The sequence below is a fragment of the Labrus mixtus genome, chromosome 13 (assembly GCF_963584025.1).
Source record: "Labrus mixtus chromosome 13, fLabMix1.1, whole genome shotgun sequence".
Classification (NCBI taxonomy): domain Eukaryota; kingdom Metazoa; phylum Chordata; class Actinopteri; order Labriformes; family Labridae; genus Labrus; species Labrus mixtus.
In genome coordinates, this window is record NC_083624.1 from 20,544,186 (window position 1) to 20,571,900 (window position 27,715).

The 27,715-nt window shown below is 45.1% G+C and overlaps 1 protein-coding gene across 2 annotated transcripts in view; it reads left to right on the forward strand.

Annotated features, from left to right (window-relative positions):
* Positions 1-14,930, forward strand: part of gtdc1 (glycosyltransferase-like domain containing 1) — a 32,577-nt gene extending 17,647 nt beyond the window's left edge. The window contains exons 5-12 of one of the 2 annotated variants that reach the window (XM_061054102.1): positions 3,888-3,980; positions 4,071-4,169; positions 5,337-5,446; positions 6,616-6,760; positions 12,429-12,499; positions 13,110-13,201; positions 13,794-13,860; positions 13,892-14,930. In XM_061054102.1, the coding sequence (XP_060910085.1) occupies positions 3,888-3,980; positions 4,071-4,169; positions 5,337-5,446; positions 6,616-6,760; positions 12,429-12,499; positions 13,110-13,201; positions 13,794-13,860; positions 13,892-13,905 (691 nt within the window). In that variant the 3' untranslated portion in view covers positions 13,906-14,930. The other variant, XM_061054103.1, reaches the window with a different exon arrangement.
* The last annotated feature ends 12,785 nt before the right edge of the window (positions 14,931-27,715 follow it).

Consider the following 27,715-nt stretch of genomic DNA (forward strand, 5'->3'; position numbering starts at 1 on the left):
CACTTCCTGTTGAGCTGAATTGATATATGATATGGGTCAGGATCCCTCTGGTCATGTGACCCTCAGAGCACACATCCCAGACTCTGATTGGTTGTGACCGGCGTCTTGTCTCATAATGACTGTAATGTGGATCTTAATGCGCGCTAACAACCTGCCAACACTGACTCCGCCCCCTCACATCATAGCTTCCTGATTTTAAAGTGACAGGACCTCAGAGCTGTTGACCCTCAGAGTGACTCGACTGATTCCAGGTCAGAGTCTGACCCCAGGGCTCCGAGTCGATCAGGATCCTCGGGTCTGATCTGAAAGCAGCTCCTCTCACACTCACAGCTCTTCTTCTTCTCTTCTTCTGAGCCACTCAAAGGTTGCTCCGCCACTGAAAATAATCCCTAACTTAGGTCGTCGTGACACCAGGTTTTTCAACTTGATAAGTGATAACTGATAAGATGGTGATGTTTTGAATATTTCCAGCCGTCTGTTCGAGGGCTACCAGAAGTGCTCCTATTGTCTCTTTTTCAATACCTGTTTGACCGGCAACTAAAATAGAAGTGTTAGACGCCAAACATTGGATCATTTCTACACTCTGTCGGTCTGTGTTTTGATCTATGACATGGAGATAAAGTTGTTTTTGGGCTGCATCAGATAATGATTTAGGTGTTTGGTTGTTTACTTGCAGGGGGGACTGAAGGCTGGCGGTGCTAGCAACGCTAACATTAGCCACACTTGTTTACCTGCAGAGTATGGACCGTCACAAATTGCCACACTTTAGCCTCGATTCTCTCCAGCTCTTCCCACTTTTCCAAATATGGTCACCTCCTTAGACAAAATGTTCTTAATGAAAATAGAACAGTTGTCTCCTCATAACGTCTTTTAATACAACCAAACAATGAACAAGACCTGTTTCATGTTGCCATTCATGAGAGCAACCCATCCGGGTACTTTGCCCAAACGATGCCGGCCCTGCCCCTTTCTGAGTGAAATCATTCCATCTGAATGAATGGCGGTTAATGGTCAAGTTGGGGTCTTTACCGATTTAAAGTCTTAAAAAATTAAAACCGTACTTTAAAACGGCAAGTATGAGCCTAAATCTGATGACCAGTGATGTAAACATTTAAAATATGACATTTCTGAACAGAGATCTGCATCATAACGGTATAAAATGAACCGTGTACGTGAGTGTCTGTTCAGTCTCTCTCCATCAAACTGCTCAAACGAGTCATCAGAGGAAACTGACTTTAAACACCTGATGAGTCATTATTAACCGTGTTACCCGAGAGGGATCTTTATTTTTAAATAATATTTATTTGTAATAGTTTCTAACAGTGTTCATCGCTGTAATGTTTATTTTAGAGAAAAGGGGACATAAACTCTGAGTTATCAGCTGATTTAGAAAACAATAACACATGTAAAGTCACCTGGATGATATTAAAACCTGTTGTATACGTGAGTGTAAATAATGATGAGTGGGGCGAGACGAGGTGTTATATTGAGCTAGCAAACTTTTAATTTTGACATTTATTTTTCAGTAAGAGGATTTAGTATAGTGTTCCTTCGTTTAGAGACATTTTCACCAACATATTTATGTGACGTGACAGTTGAAACGTTGTTAATACGTTAGTGAATGAATGTGTGAAGAATCTGTTAACACACTTCTCTTCTGTCACGGAGCGATCACTGCCTTAAAGCTAGCAGGAACATGACAGCGGTGCCACGATTTACCACTTTAATCCTCTCTAGTTTCAGTCCAAACACACAGAGCTCTTCTTTTACCCTCCGTTGTCCTTTGTAAATGAAAACCCGATAATAAATTGTGTTTTTAAAATAGTTTGAAGTACAAAAAGCTTCGCAATCGCGTTTAATCGCACGGCTACCAGTGTTTTCTAATCTACCGCCGATACATTCTCAGGGCTTGTTTTCACCCAAACGGGGGCGTGGTCACTCTGGCGAGCCGGAAGTGACATTCGACTGCTCTTATGAATTGTAGTGGCCTGTCAATCTCAGGTAGCTCCGCCCTAACTCCTCCCCCTCTGGTTCCTGTGACTCTGAATGGACTAAAATGAACATGGAGAAAGTAGAGACCATGAAGTCATTAAGAAAGTGTTTAGTGAGGGAATAAATGAACATTTTATCATAGAGCTGGGTGTAGATCAGGCTCGGCTCTGCAGCGCCCCCTGTGGTGACTCTACTGAAATGGTTGTTGACCTTGATGTTGAATGAGCCTCAGTGAGGTGAGGTCATCACACAGATTACAGTTGATTTATCAATAACATAATGCCCCCTCCTCTGGTTTTATAGCCTGCAGTCACAGATGTAATTAGTCAGATGGATTATTGAACGAAGGGGAAGGTTTGTGTGAGAGGAGCCGACTTCAGACTGATCCACACACACACACACGCACATTCACACGCACACACACGCCCCCCCCCCACACACACACACACACACACGCACACACAGGTAAACTGAACGCACACACACCGGATGCACACACAGACACGCACACATGCACACACGCACGCACACACACAGACATGCACACAAACACACACACAGACAAACTGAACACATACACGGACACACACACGCACACACTCAGACACTTGCACACACGCGTGCACACACACAAACACACACACACACACACACACACTGTCATAATCCGTTTTGAATGATCTTTGTTATAATTGTTGATTCTTTGATTTGAGACTCTTCAGGTTCAAACATCTTAAAGTCGAAATCTTTGAATGATATCATCTTAAACGCCTCTGTGATTTATTCAGTGTTTTGTGACCTGAGGCAACTCTCTGATCTGATAACAGCTGATGGAATGGACCCGTGTGTGTGTGTGTGTGTGTGTGTGTGTGTGTGTGTGTGTGTGGTGTGTGTGTGTGTGTGTGTGTGTGTGTGTGTGTGTGTGTGTGTGTGTGTGTGTGTGTGTGTGTGTGTGTGTGTGTGTGTGTGTGTGTGTGTGTGTGTGTGTGTGTGTGTGTGTGTGTGTGTGTGTGTGTGTGTGTGTGTGTGTGTGTGTGTGTGTGTGTGTGTGTGTGTGTGTGTGTGTGTGTGTGTGTGTATTGTGCCTCAGGTGATCAGAGCAGATTATCATAATGAGCCGTTTATCCGGCTCACATTAACACTGTGTGTAAATTAGACGTTTTATTGTGAAGGGGAGGAGGTGTTTTATTGTGAAAGTGTGTTAATTGTGTTAATGCTTCCTGACAGACTAAGACAGAAACCATCATGAAACCTGCTGCTTGGTGTTCAAACACCTGAAATATAAACGGTTACCTGCAGCCTCAAAGAACAAAAGGATTTATTTCTAAATCCCTCCGGTGCATAAAACTTTATTTAATCCCACGACTGTAAACGATACAGTCTGTTATTGAAATGATCCATCAAGAAGTACCAAAGCTTCGATGGACAGGTGAGCAGGAGAGGAACAAGAGTAAGACGATGAAGTGAAATCCTGCAGTTCCTCGAGTGTCCACTAGAGGCTGGCTGCAGAAGCACAGGAAGTCACATACACACCCATTCTAAAAAGCCTGTTTTTACAGCAGAGATTAACATGTTTACAGCCTGGTTCAATAAACCAAATAGGTCTGATTAGCTCATGTCTCGATCGACACACACTGTACGGGGGGTGAATGTTTTGATGACTCATCCGTTTTGATTTGATGAAGGAAGAAGAGTTATTCACAATAAGGCGTGTAGCTGACCTGATTGACAGGCGGGCGCGGTGTAACGGTTTGTCAGGAGGCTTAAAACCATCCTGATCTGGTTCAGACCCAGTTGAGGTTTTGGTTCTGTGGTTTCAGATTAAATCATGGACATGATGTCTCTCTGCTGATCTGATGATGCGTTCACTGACTCTCCTGCTGCTGGTTTTTCAGACTGCTGCCCAAACACAAACTAAACCGCAGACCCACAGAGCTATCTCATGTTGATGACACCGTCACAGAGCAGGACGAGCAGCAGCCTCCACGGTAATGTAAACTGTTAAGACTCTGAAACTTTAACAGGAATAAAAGAAAGACTCATTAATGACGTCTTGTTGTTGGGTCTCTGGTTCTCAGGTTAGATCAGGAGGATCCACATGAGTCCAGATCAGAGCACAGACCCCAGCCAGAGGAGGACCAGGTGAGACCTCTGCACATCGTGTGGCCCCACAGGTGGTGAGTTAACTTTATTCATCATACCACGACTTTAACAACGATCTGTTTATCTTAATAATCGACAGAATCCAAAAGTACCAATGCTTTATAAAACTCCAGATCAGTTAGAGAGAGGGAGAGAGAGAGAGAGAGAGGGAGACTCTCTAACTATCTCTCTCTCCCTCTCCCTCCCCCTCTCTCTCTATCTCTCCCTCTCCCTCTCTCACCTCGTCAGTTGTATCGGTGACAGCAGCAGCCGGCCTGTAATCTGCTCAAACTGACAAAAACTCTGCAGGATTATGTTCAGTGATGTTTTATTCTGTGAGGAGGATTTCTGTTAATCTCTGATTGAAGCTCGTCTGTTTGTTTAATCTGTGTGTGGCCCCGATCCTCAGATTACAGCTCCGTCTTATTGCTGCTGGGGGGGGGGGGGGGGGTGGTAACAGCTGTTTCAGGTGAAGAAGCTGCAGCTTCGATTGGGGGGGGTTAACAGCTGTTTCAGGTGAAGAAGCTGCAGCACCGATGGGGGGGGGATGTAAACCTGATCAAACTGTTCTTACTGAGGTCATGAGGTCAAAACAACGAGCTGTGTGTAACAGAATGTTATTAAAGGTCTTCTCAGCTTCACATGAAGAAGAATATTCAATGACATCATTGCTGCTTTCCACTGAGCATGCTCAGTAACACACAATGCAGCTGCTGAAAAATTTGTAAACAAGGACAACACACACACAGCTGTTAGACAACACACACACACACACACACACACACACACATACAGGTTAGACAATCCACACACACGTCATCCTCGTCTTGTGTTCATATCTGAGGTTAAACCAGAATCTGTTGCTGGAGCACCGAATCCCTAGTGGTTATGTCACACGCTCCATGTACAGAGGCTGTAGTCCTCATCGCAGCAGCTCTGGGTTTGAATCCGGCCTTGGCCCTTTTGCTGCACGTCATCCTCCGAACATTTCATGTCTCTCTTCAGCTGTCCGATCCAATAAAGGCAAAAAGGTCCAAAAACAACTTCAGGAAAACAACAACAAATCCGTTCCTGATTATGGAGTCTGTTGGGGCCCAAAGCAGAAATTCCCCTTAGGGAGGTTTCCCTAAGGCCTTGCCTGATTGACCTCGCTGTTGACCAACAGTGTGTGTGTGTGTGTGTGTGTGTGTGTGTGTGTGTAGGGAGCATGATAAACACCCTGAGCTGTTCTTCTCTACTCTGATCAAACTGAAGGAGAGAAAATTGAACTTCCAGCTGTCAGTGCTCGGAGAGACCTTCACTGACGTACCAGGTACACACACAAACACACTGACACACACACACACACACAAACACACTGACACACACACACACACACACAGACACACCTCTCCTGAACGCAGAGTTGACCGCGTGTGTGTGTGTTTGTGTGTGTGTGTGTGATGAACACACTCTGAGATATTGAAATGTAAAGTTTCACTGCGGCACAAACAGCTGACCGTAAATCCAGCTTCATAAACTCTGCTGAGTTTTATGAGCGCAGGAAGGCAATCCCATTAGGACAGTTTTAATGTCTTTGATTTTGTTAATAGGGTCGGAGTATCGATCCAGTTCACCTGTTTGTCTTTCTGCTCGTGTGTCGTAAACGTCCACATTCATAAACATGGGGCTGATTTAAAAACCTCTTTTTCCCTCGTTTTCTTTCTTTCATCGTCTGCAGACACAAACTCACATTTCATCCTTTTTATGATCAGCTCATAACTTTAGCTCTAATCTCATTTGTCTCCTTCTTTACTTAGTTAGAAAAGTTCTCATGTCAGTCTGCCGTCTCTTTCTTTCTCATTCATTAAAGCAGAAACAGTTCTTCACTTTATTAAAGCACGTAAAGCTGTCAAATGATTCTTTACTCCTGATTAATCCAAAAGAGTTAGGCTTTTATTTTGAAATGTTTGTGCTGTCTTAAGCTGAGAGTACTTTACTTCCTGTGTGCTTTTATTTTGAAATAAAGTAAGGCCCTTCTGGTAGAGTGAAGGTTAAGCCCAGAAACATGAAGTGGTTAGGGATCCCAAACTCGCTCAAAGGAGCGGTAACAAAGGTAAATGAACTTGAGCTTTTCTAGTCTTCCGACTACTCAAAACGCTTTTACACCACCTGTCACACCCACCATGCATACTCTTTCAACACTGATGGTAATGATCGCTATATAGTATCATCAGAAGTAACTAATTCCATTCATACACCGCCACTGAAGCAGCAGGAGCAATTCAGGGTTAAGTGTCTTGCCCAAGGACACATCGGACATGTTGCTCAGCAGGGGATCGAACCCTCAACCTTCCGGTTGAGAGGCGACAACTCTACCAACTAAGCCACTGCCGCCCTGTGTGATGTCATAAGGTGGACTCGTCAGCTGAGCTGTCTGAGAGTTTGTGAAAGTGAAACATTCAAAGATGCAGCAGTGTGAAATGTGTCTCGTGTCTGCAGAGATCTTCTGTGAGGCGAGGCGGCAGCTGGACGCTCACATCCTGAACTGGGGTTACCTGTCAGGTAAAGACGAGTACCTGAGGGTTCTGTGTGAGGCCGACGTGGTCGTCTCCACCGCCAAACACGAGTTCTTCGGAGTCGCCATGTGAGTTAATACACAAAAACACAGTCATCTCTAACACACACAAACATGTGACCTTCACTCTGCTGAGTACGGAGGCCCTGAAGGGACATGCAGCTGTCCTTTTTGTTTCCCTCACTCTGATCTCAACTTTCTTATCTCGTTATCTCACCGTCGTTTCCTGATTGATTCTTCACAGAACACATGAACTCCATTAAGGGAATAATAAAATGTATGAATGTTTGTCCGCTAACGGCTTCCATACCACAGAGGAAGATAATCATGACGTAAACTTTAAGGGAGCTACTAGTGTGTGTGTGTGTGTGTGTGTGTGTGTGTGTGTGTGTGTGTGTGTGTGTGTGTGTGTGTGTGTGTGTGTGTGTGTGTGTGTGTGTGTGTGTGTGTGTGTGTGTGTGTGTGTGTGTGTGTGTGTGTGTGTGTGTGTGTGTGTGTGTGTGTGTGTGTGTGTGTGTGTGTGTGTGTGTGTGTGTGTGTGTGTGTGTGTGTGTGTGTGTGTGTGTGTGTGTGTGTGTGTGTGTGTGTGTGTGTGTGTGTGTGTGTGTGTGTGTGTGTGTGTGTGTGTGTAGTGAACTCAGCGATGCCTCAGAGTGAAGACACTTTAAGATCAGGTGTTTCATCACATCAAGGTGTCCTCTCAGAGACCTGCCACACACCTGCAGGTGTGTGTGTGTGTGTGTGTGTGTGTGTGTGCGCGCGCGCTCTCAGATCTCAGTCAGGTGGATGTGACCTGCAGGCTCAACATCAACAGCCAATCAGACGCTGGGCTCTGAAGCTTAGCCAATCAAACGTGTATGCGAGCCTGCAGTCCTGACGTCTGATCTTGTTTCAAGTCTGAGCTCCGTTTGAAGCATGTTTTTATTTATTTATTTATAACTGAGTCAAACCGGTCACGACGACAGTCCTGAGACAGCTCGCACACACACAGGAGACACCTGTTATCACCTGTAATCACCTATTATCACCTGTAATCACCTATTACAGGGCTCCAGACTAACTTTTTGCACTGGTGCACCAGCACAAAATTTTGGTGCACCCAAATTTTTCATTGCATCACCTTTAACACCATAAGGTCATCTTTTTATCACTCTCCATAACGTTCATATAATGTGAATGATTTTTAAACAAGAATAAGGTGTAGAGCAGGGGTGTCAAAGTCCTATTGGTGTTGGGGGCCGGATTTGTTCAAATGAGACCTCAAGTGGGCCGGACTAATTTTGCAGACGTCACTATAACTCAACACATGGATATATAGGCTAATGTATGATTTAAAAAAAAAAAAAGACAAAAATGTAAAAGTGCATTAAGAAGAGGGGTTAACTCTGTCATTGCAAACTGCATGTTGGCACATGGAAATATTTAAATGTACCACATTACAGAAGAAAACATCAATAATTATGTTTTGTTTGAGATTATTATATTATATTTAAATATTGTTGTTCAAGGTTATAGAAACTTTGTCACAGGTTATTCTACCTGCCCTGGGATCAGTGCATTACTAGAGAGAGAGAGAGAGAGACTTTAGATGTGTGTGTGTCAGGCCACAGCACAGTTTACACTCGTTAAGGTTCATTACAGATAAAAACCTGCTCACATGAATAAGTTGTCACAAACACACAGAGTGTCTTTAATGCAAACAGTCATCTTCAGGTATTTTAGTATTAGGCATTATAAAATGATAAAATGTTTCCAAGCCAACAGACTTGAATTGATCCTTCAGCGTTGATCACTGCAGTCTGATCAGCTCTGTGTGGAGTTCACCTTCTTCAACTAAGTTAATTCAGTTCCGCAATATCGTAATCTAACTCTGTCACTGACTTTTTATTTGCCTTGAATCTGTGCCATCTCCGTGCGCAATTCGAGGAAGCATTTTAGCGCTGCTCCACGGTTAAACCAGCGGACCTCTGTATGATCGGGCAGCCTGTGCAAGATATCGTTTTTGGATAAGAATGAAATGTTCTGTAATTAAAATCAGATATTATTAATTTTACTGTTTTTACAATAACCAGAGGTAAAATACGTCTATCATCAGGCTCAACGCTGGTGTCTGCAACCTACACTTAGTCTGGATGTGAGGGCCGAGGGCTCCGTGTCTTGGCTGGGTGGACTCTCAGTAGTGGGGATGGATGGAATGACAGTAGTAGGGCTGGTTGTAACAGTAGGCTTAGTTTTCTTAATGAAAAAACTTTCAATGTTTCTACCTCTCTTCATTTACCCTTGTTTTGTCGCGTTTATTTTCTTTTTCCGTTTCAGTTAGGCTACTCTGGCACTCAGGTCGCTCACAATTTTTAAACACACACAACTTAGAGCAGTGAACAGGACCACAGCCAATCAGAGGCAAAGACCCGTCCGAGCTCTGTCTCTTATTGGTTTAGACCACGATATGATCCTACCATGAGTGTGAGTTTGGTCACAGGAGAACTCAGGAGAGAGATGATGTGCTTGCGAAAATAAATCTATGTTTTCACCCGGGCAGCGTCAGGTGCACCAGTGCGACCTAGAAAAAATGTTAGTCGCACTGTGCGACCAAATTGGCATCGCACTCTGGAGCCCTGTGTTATCACCTATAATCACCTGTAATCACCTGCAGGATACCCCCGAGGATGGACTTGTAGCAGCGGAGGTGAAGATGAATAATGTTAAAAGAATTATTAACATTTATTGGACAGGATAGTCAACCAACATCCAACCGATACAGTAAAATTACATAACACAATCAGTCAAATCCTAAAGAGCTGTGCCTCCATCATCTTACCAGGGCTTTCCACAAGATCTGAAGTAGCCCGCTCGGGGGTCCGGGGGCATGTCATGGGCATTATGAGGGGCACTATTCCCTCAAACGAATCTGAAATGTTTCATAAGGTAATACGTCTGCCTACTCGATTGTAAACATGTAGCATAGTGAATTATTGTAAAGGACAATCAGGCTTCTTTTCTTTTGAACCAGTGTTTGACCCCCTCAGCATGCAGGGGGTTCACTTAGCAGAGTATGAGACTTCCTCAGACCCCCTCTGTACTCCTCTGACCTAACACTTATCTAATGTGAAATGTTCTGGCGTACGGGAGATTAACGTTAAAAATGACATCAGAGCTCCATGGCACAGTGAAAGTCCTAAGAGATAAAGACTTCTGGTAGGTATGAAGTTCCATTGTATTAGCTTCATGGTGCTGGAGGGGCCGGTGCATCCACTCTCTCTCAATGTGACCACGTGAAATGAATAGTTGCTCACTCGCAGGAGCCGTGTTTGAGGGGGCGGGACTGAAACAGACGGATAGGCACGTCAAAAAGTCAGCAGCAGTGGCCGCCGCTAGATGCATATAGGGAAAACACTGACCTGTAATCACTTTGTTATCACCTGTAATCACTTTGTTATCACCTGTAATCACCTGCTCGCACTGGGTTAGGGTGCAGAGCAGTGCAAGAAGGAGCACACACGCACAAATCCTCTGTGCCAGTTGCTAGGTGACTGAAATTATGGTCCTGAATATATCTCCTGTTTGGATATACAGTTTGTTTATGTGTCAAAATTGGGTAGATTTTTTCGAAATTTAGAAAATGTGTAAATGTGTAGAAAGCTCTGACCTTTCTTCTGCTGAGGACGAGATGACCGGCAGCAGAGAAGAAGAAGAGCATGTAGATTCATGGAATCCTGTGGGAGAGTTTCGGCTCGTCATTTCTGCTGCTGTTTGAAACACACCTGGTACGCCCAAACTGTCGGACACTCTCCTGGTAGGTCTGTAAACTGCGCCTGAGTTGAAATTCTCAGGCAGGCAGGCAGCTGCTACAGTGACGTCCATGTTGAAACTAACAGCAGGCAGCTGTTCACTGACCCCATGCTGAAGTTTACAGCAGGCGGGCAGCTGGTCACTGACTTCCATGTTGAAGCTAACAGCAGGCGGGCAGCTGCTCACTGACGTCCATGTTGAAGCTAACAGCAGGCGGGCAGCTGTTCACTGACGTCCATGTTGAAGCTAACAGCAGGCGGGCAGCTGCTCACTGACGTCCATGTTGAAGCTTACAACAGGCGGGTAGCTGCTCACTGACGTCCATGTTGAAGCTAACAGCAGGCGGGCAGCTGCTCACTGACGTCCATGTTGAAGCTTACAGCAGGCGGGCAGCTGCTCACTGACGTCCATGTTGAAGCTTACAGCAGGCGGGCAGCTTCTCACTGACGTCCATGTTGAAGCTAACAGCAGGCGGGCAGCTGCTCACTGACGTCCATGTTGAAGCTTACAGCAGGCGGGCAGCTGCTCACTGACGTCCATGTTGAAGCTAACAGCAGGCGGGCAGCTGCTCACTGACGTCTATGTTGAAGCTAACAGCAGGCGGGCAGCTGCTCACTGACGTCCATGTTGAAGCTAACAGCAGGCGGGCAGCTGCTCACTGACGTTTTTTTGATGATAATGAATGTGTGAGTGTAATCAGTGTAATGAGTGCAGACGCACACTGTGATAATGAAGTTATGAGCTAATTATGGCACACAGAACAGGAAGTGAAGTCCCTGAGGGGGGAAATGATGTTTGTGTTTGTCTTTGATCCAATCTCAGGAGGGACAAAGACCCTCGCACCCCCCACGGCGCTTTGCTCAAACGGTGCTCTGCAGCGTTCAAACAAACACACTGGGAAGTTTTACAGATGGGTTAATATTTGCATGGTGTTCTGTGAGAGCTCACGTCAGCCGGAGAAAACGTTACAATATGACTTCAGTTCTTCTAATATGTGCTCCACCGATCTACATCCTGTGGAGAACGAGCGGCGCTTCGTCGTGTTTTTTTCGCCTGTTTTCTAATTAAACTGTTTTCTTTATAAAAACAAGATTTGCTTTTCAAAGTGGTGTTGTAGTTATTGAAGAGGGGGGTCGTCTTATAATCAGAACAATAGAACAAACAGTCTTTGGTCCCTGAGTCGAGCGTGCTGGTGTCAGCTGAGAGCTTCATCCTTGTTAGTGGAGATAATGTGATTAATGAAGATGAAGAGCAGACGCCTGCAGTCAGCGTGAAGTCACCCACTGCAACATTAATCCTCTCTGATATGAACCCCGACAGTCACAGCAGAGAGAGACAGACTGACATCCATGATCAATAATGCACATTGGAACCCCCATCAGAACCCCAAAACAGAAACATTATCAGAACCTCGAACAGAAACCTTATCAGAACCCCCATCAGAACCCCCACCAGAACCCCAAACAGAACCCTTATCAGGACCTTCATCAGAACCCCAAACAAAAGCCTTATCAGAACCCCAAACAGAAACCCCATCAGAACCCCAAAACAGAAACCTTATCAGAACCTTCATCAGAAACCCAAACAGAAACCTTATCAGAACCCCAAACAGAAACCTCATCAGAACCCCAAACAGAAACCTTATTAGAACCTTCATCAGAACCCCAAAACAGAAACATTATCAGAACCTCGAACAGAAACCTCATCAGGACCACAAACAGAACCCTTATCAGAACCTTCATCAGAACCCCAAACAGAAACCTTATCAGGACCTTCATCAGATGATGTGCTGTGTTAGTCAGAGAGCCCGGCTAGCTGTTTCCAGATGTTGTTGCTAAGCTAGCTGTTGTTTTGAACACACAGCATCTCCTCTGACTGATCTTCTGGAGGACGTTTGTCGTGTCAGTGTTTCCTGCTGCGTGTTCTCACATGTTTTAACATGTTTCAGGTTGGAGGCGGTTCACTGCGGCTGTTACCCTCTGTGTCCGAAGGCTCTGGTGTATCCTGAAATATTTCCAGGTAATGAAAACATGATGTAATCTTGAAATGTGCAAGATTAGACGACTAAGTCAGAGGTCGTCACCCTCGCTAGCCTGTACCAGAATTGCCAATCAGTTAAACTGGTTATCAATATTTTTATTGATCTAGGCCCACAGTGCCTAAATGCTGTGTCTAAACTGTAACGCAGCCTCCCACCTCTAGCTGGGGCTGTAGCGCTGGTTATGGGCCTTCTCTCCTCGTTCTACTTCCTGGATGTAAGCCAGCACCATGGACAGATAGCATGTGGTAGGTTTGTCAGTGTTAAGATCTTGATAAAGTAGATAAAGTAGTTTGTAGGCTGTCAGGTTAAACCAGGAAATGGAAAGGAGGGATGAGTGACCATGTTCAGCTCAGACGTGTGGACGTTAATCTGGGGGAGGACTGAAGGCTGCAGGTGTTAACTCTGCTAACACTATGTGGAATAGGTTGTGCTCAGTTGTATCTGTTTTCTGAGTTTTAACTTTAGTCTGCAGTTAGATTTGAGTTTAGTCGACTTTGAAAGTAGTCTCCAGTAACATCGCTAATTAAGCTGACTCCTGATGCGTCATGTGTGGAGTTTAAGTCTCTTCTTCTCTGCTCTGATTTGCAGCGGAGTACCTGTACTCCACACCTGAGCAGCTCTGTAAACGTCTGCAAGGACTCTGCAGGAGGCCGGACGTCGCCCGCAGACACGTTGTCAAGGTAACCAACCAGCAAAAACCAGAGCCGTTTGAGTCGGAGTAGCAGAGATCCATATCTGCTGACTTTCAGTCTAAAAACACTACATTACCCATAATGCACCTGCACAGAGCCTTTACTTACCTGTCTAATCTAGGCCGTAGGATACCGTAGTCCTGTACCTACTCAGAGGTCTACCTGCGTTTCCTGACCTGCACCTCCTTTACGACGGTAAACAAGCAGAGTGCAGCCCTTTGATTGGTCCGCCAGGTAGCATTGCATTTTCTGCATTTACAACATTTCCGGTACCATATTTAATATTCTGCAGAGAGTGGCGGAAGTAGAAGATGGAGATTTAACTGGCATATAAATCCCACTGCCAACTAGTGTTTGTGTGCAGTACTGCAGAGCTTCGCAAACCTCAACACACACATATGTAGTAGAGCTCACAATGCCGTGGATTCAACTCAGAAGTAAAAATCAGACTTCAGAACAGTGAAAGGTTCGGTCCAGTTCGCTGTATGCCAGCGTTAAACCAATCATCAGGTAGATGAAGTCGTGTACTGCTCCTTTAATCCTGAAATAAAACAAGTCTGTGTGACGTTCTTCTCTTTAGGTGGACACCTCCGCCTTCTCCTGGTCTGCTCTCAAGGAGCGATATGACACTCTGCTGGCAGCTGAGGGTCCCTGAATGCACCATGGCAGCTCTGACAGATCAGGGTCCCTGAACACACCATTGACACTCTCTCAGCTGAGGGTCCCTGAACACACCACCTCTACTCTCACAGCTCAGAGTCCCTGAACACACCAAGGCCACTCTCACAGCTCAGGGTCCCTGAACACACCACCTCTACTCTCACAGCTGAGGGTCCCTGAACACACCACTTCTGCTCTCACAGCTCAGCGACTGCTACACTCAACTAGCTCGGCTGGTTCTGAGGGAGTCGCGCAGCGTCTGCCAGGTCATGGTCAGAAAGCGACGCTGACTCTCAGGTAGCCCGAGCTCGAAATGAAAGCAGGCAGGAGGACTGGAGACGCCGAGTCTGGACCTGTAAACGTCACGGTCCTCTCAGGCTGGAGGAGAACTCTGTTTTATGTGTGTGGTTTGGGAGGAGGCGGAGGGGGTATAATAGCTTTCATGTTTCCACAGGCTGGCGAGGCGGTGCCACTTCTTGTATCCAGCTGAATCAATTTTTTTCTTTTGCGCTCTGAGTCGGTCGCTCACCACAGAGACAGCGTCAGCCAGCTCGCCGTCTGAGTCGGCTCCACCTGAGCTGCCAGGTCTCAGAGCAGAAACCAGTCTGAAGTGGATCTGCAGACCCCTGAGACCACATCAGGGTCTGAGCGATCTGAAACACAAAACTCATTACCCAACATCAGAAACCGAATATACGACTAAATGTGAGACCTTAAACTAAGAGGTCAAGAAAGGTCACTGTAGTTTTACTAACAGCTGATGAGGGGAAGATAAATAAAAACATTTAAAAAAGAATTCTAGAATCAACAGGAAGTGAAGGAAGGCGAGTAACGGCGTGCTCCTGTTCACTGTTAAACATCCTGCAGACGTGAGGTGGACGACTGACTCCCGTACAGACAGACTTACAGGAGTCCAGGTTCTGAAAACAAAACATTTCAGGTGAGTCACCTGAAGGTCACCTCATGCTCCTGATGATATCACTGCTGCTGGGGTCACGACCTGATGACATCATGAACCATGTGAACACCTCCACACTAATAAAGTTTATACAGCAGAGTTTACGCTTTTCATTGGCCTGTTAATACAAGTGTGTGTTTGTGTACACTCTCTCTCCTCTCTCTCCCTCTCTCCCCCTCTCTCCCTCTCTCTCTCTCTCTGCCTCCCGCTCGCTCGCTCTCTCTCTCTCCCCATCTCTCTCTGCCTCCTGCTCTCTCTCTCTCCCCCCCTCTCTCTCCCCCTCTCTCCCTCTCTCTCTCTCCCCCCTCTCTCTGCCTCCCGCTCTCTCTCTCTCTCTCTCCCTCTCTCCCTCCCTTTCTCTCTCTCTCTCTCTCCCCCTCCCCCTCTCTCTCTCCTGTGGGGAGGTTGAGTTAACCCCTCGGTCTCTGCAGTCAGTTTGAATCTGTCACTTGAACATCGTTTTGTGCGGCTGCCAAACCTCAGATGTCTGATTTCAGGAATAATAAAAAAAGAGAAACGACTTCTCCATAATTACAGAGCGTTATCTCAGCCCGAGAAGAAAAGAGAGGGAGACATGCTGCAGACTTTTAATAGACCTAATGAGACGATCACAGAGTTTCAGAAAGATTCCAACCTGATGTTCAAGTCGGCACGAAAAAATCATCACGTTATAATGAACAGTTTCAGACTGACACAGTTAAAAGACCAATCAGTGAGATGTGTAGAGACTGAAATGATAAAGTGACCTTACTATAAGATCAGACATTAAGGAAACATGCTATGTTGAAGTGCTGGCTTCTCTGACAACAATGCAGCAGCCAGTATGTCCTCCTAACTTTAGATTCTGGTCCTGAATGCTCTGGATTTGTTTGGACCAAAGAAGGTAGGCGGTTTTCAGGCACCCCCACACGGCTGTTTTGGACGCCCCTCGGTTTGCCAGTTATGAGAGCAGTTATCAGGTCAAACCAACAGGTGTTGCAGCGAGCTTCCTCTGTGACGGCGTTCTCAAAGTTCTCAAAGGAGACGAGAAGGTTTGAAATAAAGTTGGAACAGGAAGAGAAACAGAAGAACATCAGGTCTCTCTTCCTGTTCCAACTTTATTTCAAACCTTCTCGTCTCCTGTTTCCTTCTGGCCGAGCTGCTCCGGCTTCAAACCCCGCCTCCTCACCACAGAGGAGCAGCGTTCAGGGCATTCAGGATTTGAGCTGTGGACTCAGGCAGTGCTCAGAAACCACAGGGATTCTGACAGGGAGCGCAGAAGCGTCCTGGAGGACCTGTGTTTCTCTCTGTTGAGAACAATGTGGGCGTGTTCCTACGTCCTCGACCACGGAAGGGGGGAGGTGCAGATCAAAATGTATCCCGACTCCTCCGAGTTTCTTACGTTACAATCTCTGTTAGCCCCGCCCCTCTCTCTGATTGGACCATAAATGACTAAGTGAACATCCTGCTGTGATGGAGACAACAGAGACTCATTAGGAGAATGAAGCATTATCATAGAGTTCTATGGAGTCGCCCCCTGCCGGATATTTATAGTTGTTATATAAATCATATTTAATGTGTTTGTTTATGTGTACAGCGTAAACAACATGAAGTATTTATAAACATTACAGTCAGCTGTTTTAAAGAAAACAATCAATAAAGTTATTGAATTAATCTGAAGGATCGTTATCTCGTTAGAGCTTCAGGTTAACAAGATCAATCACAGCTGATCCTCCTGACAGGACACACACACACACACACACACACACACACACACACACACACACACACACACACACACACACACACACTGAGACACACACACACACACACACACACACACAGTCACACACACACAGTCACACACTGAGACACACACAGTCACACACTGAGACACACACGGATCATTTTCTTCGGCCGTCTTCTCGCCTCACGCTCTCGATCACAGCGTCTGCAGAGCTACAAACAGGAAGTAGAGGCTCTCCAGGTGTATTCAGCACACGGCTCAGCTCAGTGTTTCATCTGCAGGAACCATGTGAACCCTTCAGGACGCTGTGAACTCAGCGACGTGGTCCCTGAAGGAGTTCTGGCCTTCTCGGTTTATTCAGTCAAACACTTTGAGTTATTGTAGCAGTTTATCGTGTTTCATGTTAGAATCTATTCTCATCACTTGTTAAACTGATCTTCATATCAATAAAGTTTCAGAATCAGCTGATCATTAACGAGCTGGGTTCCATAAGAGTGACGAGAATTTTTCTTTCTATGAAACTTTAGACCTCCTTCATGATTCCTCGAGTTTCTGAGACACGTTATAATATCTAAGTCAATAAAATAAACTGATTACCAGAACATCACTGAACACTAAAGAAGTTTGAGAAACAGGAAACCTACAGACACTAACAGCTAAGAGAAAAGCTGAAGACAGATACCTGACCCTAACCCCCCAGAGTCCTGCTCCGGGTCTGAACCGCCTGATGACAGACCCAGACCGGGTTCACTAACACTGTCCTTAGCTTCAGAGTCACTGAATGAGATCTCATCTAGAAAAGGGTTTTCCGTGCTAATTAATTAGCTTTAGCATGAGTGCTAATTAATTAGCATGTGATTCTCCTGAACGCAGCCTGAAAAGAAATGTGAGCTGGACCATGATGATGCTGAACCCCCCATAGGCTCCTAATAACTGGGTCAGATCCTGGAGTCCTTCAGGACCGAGGGACAGATAATGGAGGAGGAGGAGGAGGGGAGGAGAGGAGGGGGAGCTGTTTAATAACGTTAGCATAGCACAGGAACATTAGCATGCATCTTTTTAGCATTTTAAGAGCGTTAGCTTTAACCGACATGTTTGTAAACCAATAAATGATGAGTATGAATAATCAACGTGTTAGCACGCTTCTCTCTGTTCAACCTCTACACTGATGATGTCACCACTGATGTTACTGCTGGCTGAATGTGACCTTTGACCTGCAGCTCTCACTGATACCTTGAGACCGGAGGTAGGAGACAGCTTCTTCCCTCTGCTGTGATGAGCTCGCTGTTAGTTTGTCCCCTCTCAGCCACCGTCCTGAGGCCGTGTGATCAGACTCCCCTCTCGTCCTGTCAGAGGGCGCTGGAACGTGGCCTGAGCGTGACGCCTAATATTAAATCCATTATGTGTTTAATCAGTTCTTCTCGGAGCGCGCTCAGATTAATCATGTGTGCCCGCTCAGGACAAATTAACAGCGAGTTTTCGTGCTAATTTTAGCGTTAATCCGGGTGTTGATTGACAGCGTGGTCAATAACTGCTGTGGAGCGGCGTGCGTGCCCGTGGGATTATTTCAGATTACGTGGTAATTCCTCTTTAATCGTCTGCTTGAAGATGAAGTGTGAAAGTGTCTGATGAGATCCTGATCGTGTGCTCAAAAAGTTTCCTGTGAACTGATCATCACTTCATCTCGGATTATCTCGCCGCACAATCACAGCGAGGAAGCAGGTGTTACACAAAGACGCTCCAATGAGAGAGAAGACGGCGAGGTCGAGTGAGGAGGCGATCAGATGGGACGCCGCACTCTCATTCTAAATGTAATAACGCCTAAAGCTGCGAGCACGATGAATCTTTGTTCTCATCACGGAGACGAGAGAAGAAGGTCGACTCAGCTCGCCACCGCACGATGTGTTCATCAAGTTTCTCCAAATGTAACGAGATCACCGAGCGAAAGATTTCAATCATCTCCACACACACACACACACACACACAGACACACACACACACACACACAGACACACACACACACACAGACACACACACACACAGACACACACACATACAGAGACACACAGACACACAGACACATACAGACACACAGAGACACACACACATACACACACACAGACAAACACAGAGACACACATACACACACATACACATACACACACACAGACACACACACACATACACACACAGACAAACACAGAGACACACACAAACACACACACATAAAGACACACACACACTTTAAGGTGTCCTGCAGATGTTTCTGTGACTTCCTGTTGTTGACCCTCTGGGACTTTCCGACAGACGGTCACAAACCAAACTTCCCTTTTCTGAAAAAGATTGAAATCATGAGGTATTCATGTTCAAAGTAAATCACAGAAACAGTCCACAATGACCCCCCCTTCTTCTTCTTCAGCAGCAGAAAGAGGCAGCGTGCTGCCGGCTTCAGAGGCGGCTGCTTCAAGGTCTCATTGGGACAGAGACTTCAGCGAGTCGTCTCTCCTTCATCATTAATGACTCAAGTCGACTCACTGCTCGTCGCTACGACAAACAATCTGAAAAACACAACAAGCCGAGAAACGACCACAACGACCACAACGTGATGAAACCGCCAGAGGGCTGAAAATAATGAGTCCACCACAACGATTAGAGGAAACCCGCAACAACTGGTCTCTGACACGCCTCGGTCCCTGAACACAACACGCCACAGTCCCAGCCGAGTCCTTCCTCCAGCAGGTCCTGACCACCTGTCACAGGGTCAAAGGTCAGATCACTCTGAGGACAAAAACAGATCAAACAGGGAGTAAAGAAACTGACCTGAGGTCTGCATTAGTTCCACCGCAGAGACAACTTATTAAGAACATTATTATTAATGATCAAAACGACTTTTTATTTTTACTCATTAATTATTATTATTATAAAGAAGAGACTCTTAGGGCCAGATTTACTAAAGGTTTGCGTGTCTTAAAACGTGTGCAAACTTGATACCACCAGCAAAAAAAGTGCTATCTGATCTACTAACGGCGCGCAGTGAGGATTTCGTCTTTCAAATGAGCAAAGCAACACGCAATGTCCATTTAGTTTGCCTTAATGAATATGCAATATGAGGCGTTTCTGCCCTAACGTGCAAAATACTGGGAGGAGAAAATGCAAACAAGTTAAGTTAGTACACGCATTGAGATTTACCAAACCTGGCAAAAATTGCGGTGATTGTGACTATGTCTGTATTTAACACCTTTGAAAGGAACGTGCTAACCCAGGAGACCAGCGTTACGCACAACAGGCTGCTGTTATTGTAGTTAGGAGGAGACATAGGCACAACAAAAGAAGGCATAAAGATCGCGTTTTTCCCCACAAGTGTTTACATGTTTCAAATGACAGAAAAATAAATGGCATGCATTTATTTTTTTATTTGATTCAATATTCTAATTGTTAAGGAAGAGAAACACCATGATTAAACTACAGGCTTGTTGCCATAGCCTACAGCCAAAGAAAACATGAACATTCACAGCCTCTGAATTCTATAGAATTTCAACATTGACATTTATTTCTTCCTATTTCCCTCTTTTCGCCAACATTACATTTTAAACTGGGGATTTCCTTTTTCTCTGGTCGCGCGTCTCTCGCCCCATCTGGTGCGCTCCTCTCCATAATGCGCTCGTCACCTCCCTCTAAAGCCCGCTGCTGCTACTCTGTAGGATTGGATTGGGGGACCTCACCACTGTTTGTACCCCCGTCTTCGATACCTCTTTCCAGGGCATTTATGTCCGATCAGACACAGCGCTGGCCAGCTGTCTGGTGCGCAACAATGGCGAGTGTAGAGCGCCCGTGCCACAGAGGACACAGTGTGTACCTCCTGCGCAATGTATGACACTTCATTCTTAAGATTAAGGGAAGAAAAGAGAGGCCCTGTCTAATGCCGATGTTTTCTTATAACCACATTTATATACATATATGAAAAAGTTTGCACGTTTGGTTGGTGGACGTTTTGCGGGTGATCTACTAAGAAAATTTGCGTGAATGACACCAGGTGCAAACCTTGAGGAGGCGTTACTATTTAAGTTAGGCTTTTGCGTGTTCTACTGGTTTACGTCATGGATAGTTTGGACAGAAAGCAGGATGACTGCAAGCGCAAAAGATGTATTAGTGAGAAAGGCAAATAAACGCACAATACTTTTGAGTTATAGGATATAAATCTATATATATATATACAGCCTAACTTAAATAGTAACGCCAGGTTTGCACCTGTTGTCATTCACGCAAATTTTCTTAGTAGATCACCCGCAAAACGCCCACCAACCAAACGTGCAAACTTTTGGAGTGAACACGCAATTTAGTACTCTTTAATTGGGAGCTTAGTAAACCTGGCCCTTAGAGATCAATAACCATCCGTCCTTCCTGTTTCATCATCATACTGAGGAGTCTGGTTCTGATCCAGGTTTCTGCCTGTTCATCATGAGTCTGGTTTTGCTCCAGGTTTCTGCCTCTTCAACATGAGTCTGGTTCTGCTCCAGGTTTCTGTCTGTTCATCATGAGTCTGGTTCTGCTCCAGGTTTCTGTCTGTTCATCATGAGTCTGGTTCTGCTCCAGGTTTCTGCCTGTTCATCACAAGTCTGGTTTTGCTCCAGGTTTCTGCCTGTTCATCACAAGTCTGGTTCTGCTCCAGGTTTCTGCCTGTTCAACATGAGTCTGGTTTTGCTCCAGGTTTCTGCCGGTTCATCATGAGTCTGGTTCTGCTCCAGGTTTCTGCCTGTTCATCATGAGTCTGGTTTTGCTCCAGGTTTCTGCCTGTTCATCATGAGTCTGGTTCTGCTCCAGTTTCTGTCTGTTCATCATGAGTCTGATTCTGTTCCAGGTTTCTGTCTTTTCAACATGAGTCTGGTTCTGCTCCAGGTTTCTGCCTGTTCATCATGAGTCTGGTTTTGCTCCAGGTTTCTGCCTGTTCATCATGAGTCTGGTTCTGCTCCAGGTTTCTGCCTGTTCATCATGAGTCTGGTTCTGCTCCAGGTTTCTGCCTGTTCATCATGAGTCTGGTTTTGCTCCAGGTTTCTGCCTGTTCATCATGAGTCTGGTTCTGCTCCAGGTTTCTTCCTGTTCATCATGAGTCTGATTCTGTTCCAGGTTTCTGCATGTTCAACATGAGTCTGGTTCTGCTCCAGGTTTCTGCATGTTCATCATGAGTCTGGTTCTGATCCAGGTTTCTGCCTGTTCAACATGAGTCTGGTTATGTTCCAGGTTTCTGTCTGTTCATCATGAGTCTGGTTCTGCTCCAGGTTTCTGCCGGTTCATCATGAGTCTGGTTCTGTTTCAGGTTTCTGCCTGTTCAACATGAGTCTGGTTCTGCTCCAGGTTTCTGCCTGTTCATCATGAGTCTGGTTCTGCTCCAGGTTTCTGTCTGTTCATCATGAGTCTGGTCCTGTTCCAGGTTTCTGCCTGTTCAACATGAGTCTGGTTCTGATCCAGGTTTCTGTCTGTTCAACATGAGTCTGATCTGATCTGGTTCTGGAGCTGCTGAGGGTTTGAAGGTCACTGCAGGAGCTTGTTGGACTGGTTCTGGATCTGTGCCACTTTGAAGATACATGAAGTGTGTGTCGGATCAGGATCAGGTCCGTGTGTCCTGGGTGCTGGTCCTGATCCTGCAGGATGTAATCGTCCTGATCCTCTGACCTGAGCACTTTAATGAAATCCGTCTTAACAGTGATGATTACTTCCTATGATTACAGCGGTGAAGCAGAGGAGGAGCTGAGAGGAGGAGAAACCTTCACTCAGGGTTCACTCATAAATATAACTGATTGAATCAACTCCTCCTCCTCCTCATGACATCACAACCTCAGAGGCAGGACGCTAATCCAGACCGCTCATCTTCAGAAAAGGTATTTGGTTCTTCACTCTTCAAAGCAGCTTAAAGACTCCAACTGAGAGAGGGAGGGAGAGAGATGGGAGGGGAGAGAGAGGGGGGAGAGGAGGAGAGGGAGAAATGGGGGAGAGAGAGGGAGAGAGAGAGAGGGGATAGAGAGAAAGAGATAGAGGGGGAAGAGAGAGAGGGGATAGAGAGAGAGAGAGAGAGAGGGTCACTAAGAGATACAGTCACTAAGTCACTAAGGTAGCAGAGAGAGCCTCAAAGCTGTTTCCAGAATCACGGGTTGTGATCTCCACCCTCCTGCCCCGTACAGACACTCCATTTCATGTTATACATGACATTAACATGGAGATCACCCGTAACTGCTCCACCCTCCCCAACGTCCACCTGGCTCACCACATCACCATCGGCACCTGGCACCTGTATGACGGGCTACACCTCAACAGAGATGGAGTCAGAGCGTTTGCAAAAACACTCAAGGATGTAGCCCTCGGAAGAAGCCCCAATCCCCCCTCCACAGTAGACCACTATAGGACCCCCAGACTCCCGAGAAACATACCACCACAGCCCAGCCCCCGTCACCCTGCTCCACATCACCGTCCCCACCCACACCCTCCTGCACCCCCCACTCAGAGAGACCCTCTGGTCAGCAGAGCCCCCCTCCCTCAACAGCAAATGACCTATGCTACTGCTCTGGCCAGACCAGCTCCTCAACCTGCACCCCCGCACATCTCAGAGCTGGAAGTGATCAAGCAGATGCTACACTGTCTGTGCAGAGGACTTCTAGTAAGATTGTCATCCATCTTTTTATTTGATCAGGATCCCCATGAACTATTACAGTAGGCAACAGCTACTCTTCCTGGGGTCCACAATTTATAATAATATATTAGTAACATTGTTTGGTTTAATCTTGTTTTTTATCTATGTCTATATTTATAATCAAACTAAAATGACTATTTTAAAGATTTAGAGAAAATGAAAGAAATCCTCACTTGATAATTAATCATTTAAATATGCATATATTTATACATGTTCATTTCTTATATTTTATATTATATTGTATTTTACATCATATATTTCAGTTTAATAGGTTCTTCAGGTAACCTGGGTTCAGATTATTTCTGTGTTTGTTTTTGTTTAATTTCATCCTTGGATCAGAATCTCAATGAGTTCATTTAAAATAAGCTGTTGGAATATCCAAGGTCTTTACTCCTCACTCTTTGGCTTGAAGAGTAAAACCTCTGATTTTGTGAATAGTGTAAATAGTAATGATATGATTATCCTATCAGAAACATGGTGTATGAGCTGAGGTTATCGCTCCTTCCCAAAAACAATCGACTGTTAGTCAAGGCAGAGACTCAGGAGGACTCATTATGGTACAAGTCACAGTTACACAATTCAATACAGATTCTCAAAATAGAAAAAAATTACATTTGGCTGAAGATCAAAAGACGTCTTATCCGGACACAGAAAGATATACATCTATGTGCAGTCTACATGCCCCCCTCCGAGTCTCCTTACTTCTCTGATGACATATTTCCCTGCCTTGAGTCAGAGATATGTCACTACCAGGGCCAGGGAAATATCATCATCTGTGGGGATTTGAATGCTCGTGCTGGTACACTTTCTGAAGTCATTAATAGTCAAGGAGACAGCTTTATAATCCAGCAAGCTCCTACTGACCACCTCCACCTGCCTCCCAAAAACAACTTTGACACGGCGATCAACAGGAACGGGAAGGAGCTGTTACAGCTGTGCAGGAGCCTCGGTCTGTACATCGTCAACGGGCGGATAAGAGGCGACTCTTTGGGAAGGTTCACTTATTGTTCAACTCTTGGCAACAGCACTGTAGATTATATGATCACAGACATGGACCCCCTCTCTTTCAGTGCATTCACAGTCAAGCCCCAGACCCCTCTATCAGACCACAACCAAATCACCCTGTTCCTCAAACAGAACAACATGACACAGACCAAACCCAGCCAACTGTTCAACATCCCCAGCACTTATAGATGGAGCCCCGACAGCACTGAGCAATACCAAAAGGCAAGCAATAGTGAAGAGATCCAATCATTAGTACAAGAGTTTATAGATTACCCCTCCACACACACACACACACACACACACACACACACACACACACACACTACTGAAGGCATATGTAAGGCTTTCCAAAATATGAGTTATATCTTTGAAAGAACAGCAAAAAAAGCTGAACTGAAAGTACGTACAAACAAAAGGAAAACAACCAAAAAGAACCAGTGGTTTGACAAAGAGTGTCAAAATCTGAGAAAACAAGTCAGAAAATGATCAAACCTTAAACACAAAGAACCTTCAAACAATCAACTACGCCTTCAGTACTTTGAAACACTTAAAACTTATAAAAATACAGTCAGAAACAAAAAGATCCACCATACGCAGAAACAATTAAAGAGACTTGAAGAGAGTATCGAATCGAACTCTTTCTGGGAACAATGGAAGTCTGTCTGTCAGTCTGAGCCTGAAGAGCTGGTCATACAGGACGGAGACATATGGACTGAACATTTCCGGTCCTTATTTGGACCTAAACCCCCAGGAACTGACTCTGAAACCATTAAAATACTAGAAAAACTACAAAATATGGAACTGGTCATGAAAGACTACCAAAACTCCCTAGATTTCCCCGTTAATTTGAACCACCTGAGAACTAAATTAAAGACCCTCAAACACAAAAAAGCATGTGGCCCTGGTGGCATACTGAATGAAATTCTAAAATACAGCACAGAACAATTCCAATTGGCTATTCTCAAATTATTCAATTTAATTCTGAGTGTGGGATATTTCCCCCGAGAGTTGGAGTCAAGGTCTTATTACACCGATATTTAAAAGTGGTGACAAAAGTGACCCTCAGAACTACAGAGGGATATGTGTCACCAGCTGTCTGGGCAAAGTGCTCTGCAGCATCATAAACTCCCGGATCGTTGACTTCTTGAAAGAACACAACGTCCTGCATAAAAGTCAGATTGGATTAATGCCTCACCATCGCACATCAGATCTTCACCCTCAGCACTCTCATTAACCACCATATACACCAAAAGAAAAAGAAAAAGAAAATGTTTTCTTGTTTTGTAGACTTCAGGAAGGCCTTTGACTCCATTTGGCATGAAGGACTCTTTTCTTTTACCGATTACTAGAAAGTGGCATAGGGGGTAAAACCTATGATTTAATTACAAACATGTATTTAAATAACAGATGTGCAATTAAAATTGGAAACAAAAGAACAAATTATTTCAGGCAGTACCGTGTGGTGAAACAGGGCTGCAACATGAGCCCAACCCTCTTTAACATATATATTAATACATTCACAGAGAACTGCAGAAGTCCACAGCTCCTGGTGTGACCCTGCAGGACACAGAGGTCAAATGTCTGATGTTTGCTGATGACCTGGTTCTCCTGTCTCCCTCCCCAGAGGGTTTACAGCAGAGCTTGGACATCCTCCACAAGTTCAGCCAAACATGGGCACTTGTCAATATGAACAAGACCAAAATAATGACCTGCCAAAGCAGATCCAACTCTCAGAGAAACACATTCACATTAGAAGACACAGAAATCCAGCACACCAAACAATACACATATTTAGGCTTAGTCATCACTCCCACTGGACATTTTGGAATGGCTGTTAATGAGCTGAAAGAGAGAGGAAGAAGGACTTTTTATGCTATCAAAAGAAAAATTCAGATTGACATTCCAATTAGGACCTGGATCAAAATTCTCAATTCAATAATAGACCCAATCATTTTATATGGTAGTGAAGTATGGGGCCCATTAACCAACCAAGACTTCCCCAAATGGCAAAAACACCCACTGGAAGCCCTGCAAGCAGAACTGTGTAGAAACATCCTGAGAGTCCACAGACACACGGCCAGTAATGCATGCAGGGCAGAACTCAGCCAATACTTTAATCATTAACATCACATTCTATAAACACCTCCAATCCAGTGACCCCCACTCCTACCAGTTCAAAGCCCTTCAGTGCCAAGAGTTGAACCCAGATAAGAGTCCCCTCTGCCAGCTGATCCTGAAGCTCCGCCCTCAAACACCAGGGCTTCAGGACACACCCCAAACAATCTGGCCCAACCAAATTATCTCAAAACAAAAAGACAATTATATCAAATATTAGAAGGAAAGCACCAAATCACAAAGTAAATTAGAATTCTATTTGAGCCTAAACAGAGAGTACAAGCTGGCAGAGTACCTGAGCACAGTGAGGGATGTGAAACTAAGGAAAGCGATGACGATGTACAGACTGAGTGGACACAGTCTGGCCATAGAAACATTCCGTCACAGACAGAACTGGTTACCCAGAGAGGCCAGGCTCCGTTCACTCTGTCATCAAAGAACAAGTGGAGACAGAATCTTACTTCCTCCTACAGTGACATATTTAAAGATTTAAGAGAGGCTTTCTTTAATTACATTGATAATAAATATGTTGAACAAGTCACTATGCACATTTGTAAAATCATATTCATCATTAAAACGTAGATAAAAACCATTCAGTGCATTTGCAAGCTCTGCTATCTCCACAACCCCACCATGCACAAAAGTGTCATGTTTCCTGTGCAGTGCATCCTTCACTGCTTTATTTAGCCAGGGTTTACTATTTGGAAACACCTTAACATGTTTTGTGGGGATGATTGATTCTTTTAGATAAAGAATATAAGAGGAGATCACCTCAACCCTCTCATCAAGATCGGCAGAATCATCATTAAAAACATCCCAGTCTGTGCTTTCAAGAGCTCCCTTGAGTTCCTCAATAGCACTTTCAGTCCACATCTAGACTGTCCTCGTGACTACTTTACCTCTTTTAAGGAGAGATGGGGGTAAGAAGGATGGTGTTGTGATCAGAAGAGCCAAGAGGGGGCAGGGCAACCGACTTATATCCACCTTTGACTGAACCATAACACAGGTCAATAGTTTTGTTCAGTCTGGTGGGGCAAGAAATATACTGGTGAAAGTTGCTCAATGATTTCAAGTTACAGTGATTGAAGTCGCCAAGGATGAAACAAGGTGCATCAGGAGAGAGGGACTGTGTAACTTTGTGAATAGTTTTAGTGCATTCCTCGCGTTGGCTTCTGGATATATGTACACGACAGTTACGAATATTTGGGGAAATTCGCGGGGGGGATAGAAGGGGCGCGCAGATACAGACAGCAGCTCGATGTCCTCAGTGCACACAGTCTCTGACAGTGATGTTTTTGCACCACCGCTGATTTACATAGAGGCAAACACCACCCCCTTGGGGTTTCCCTGTGACGT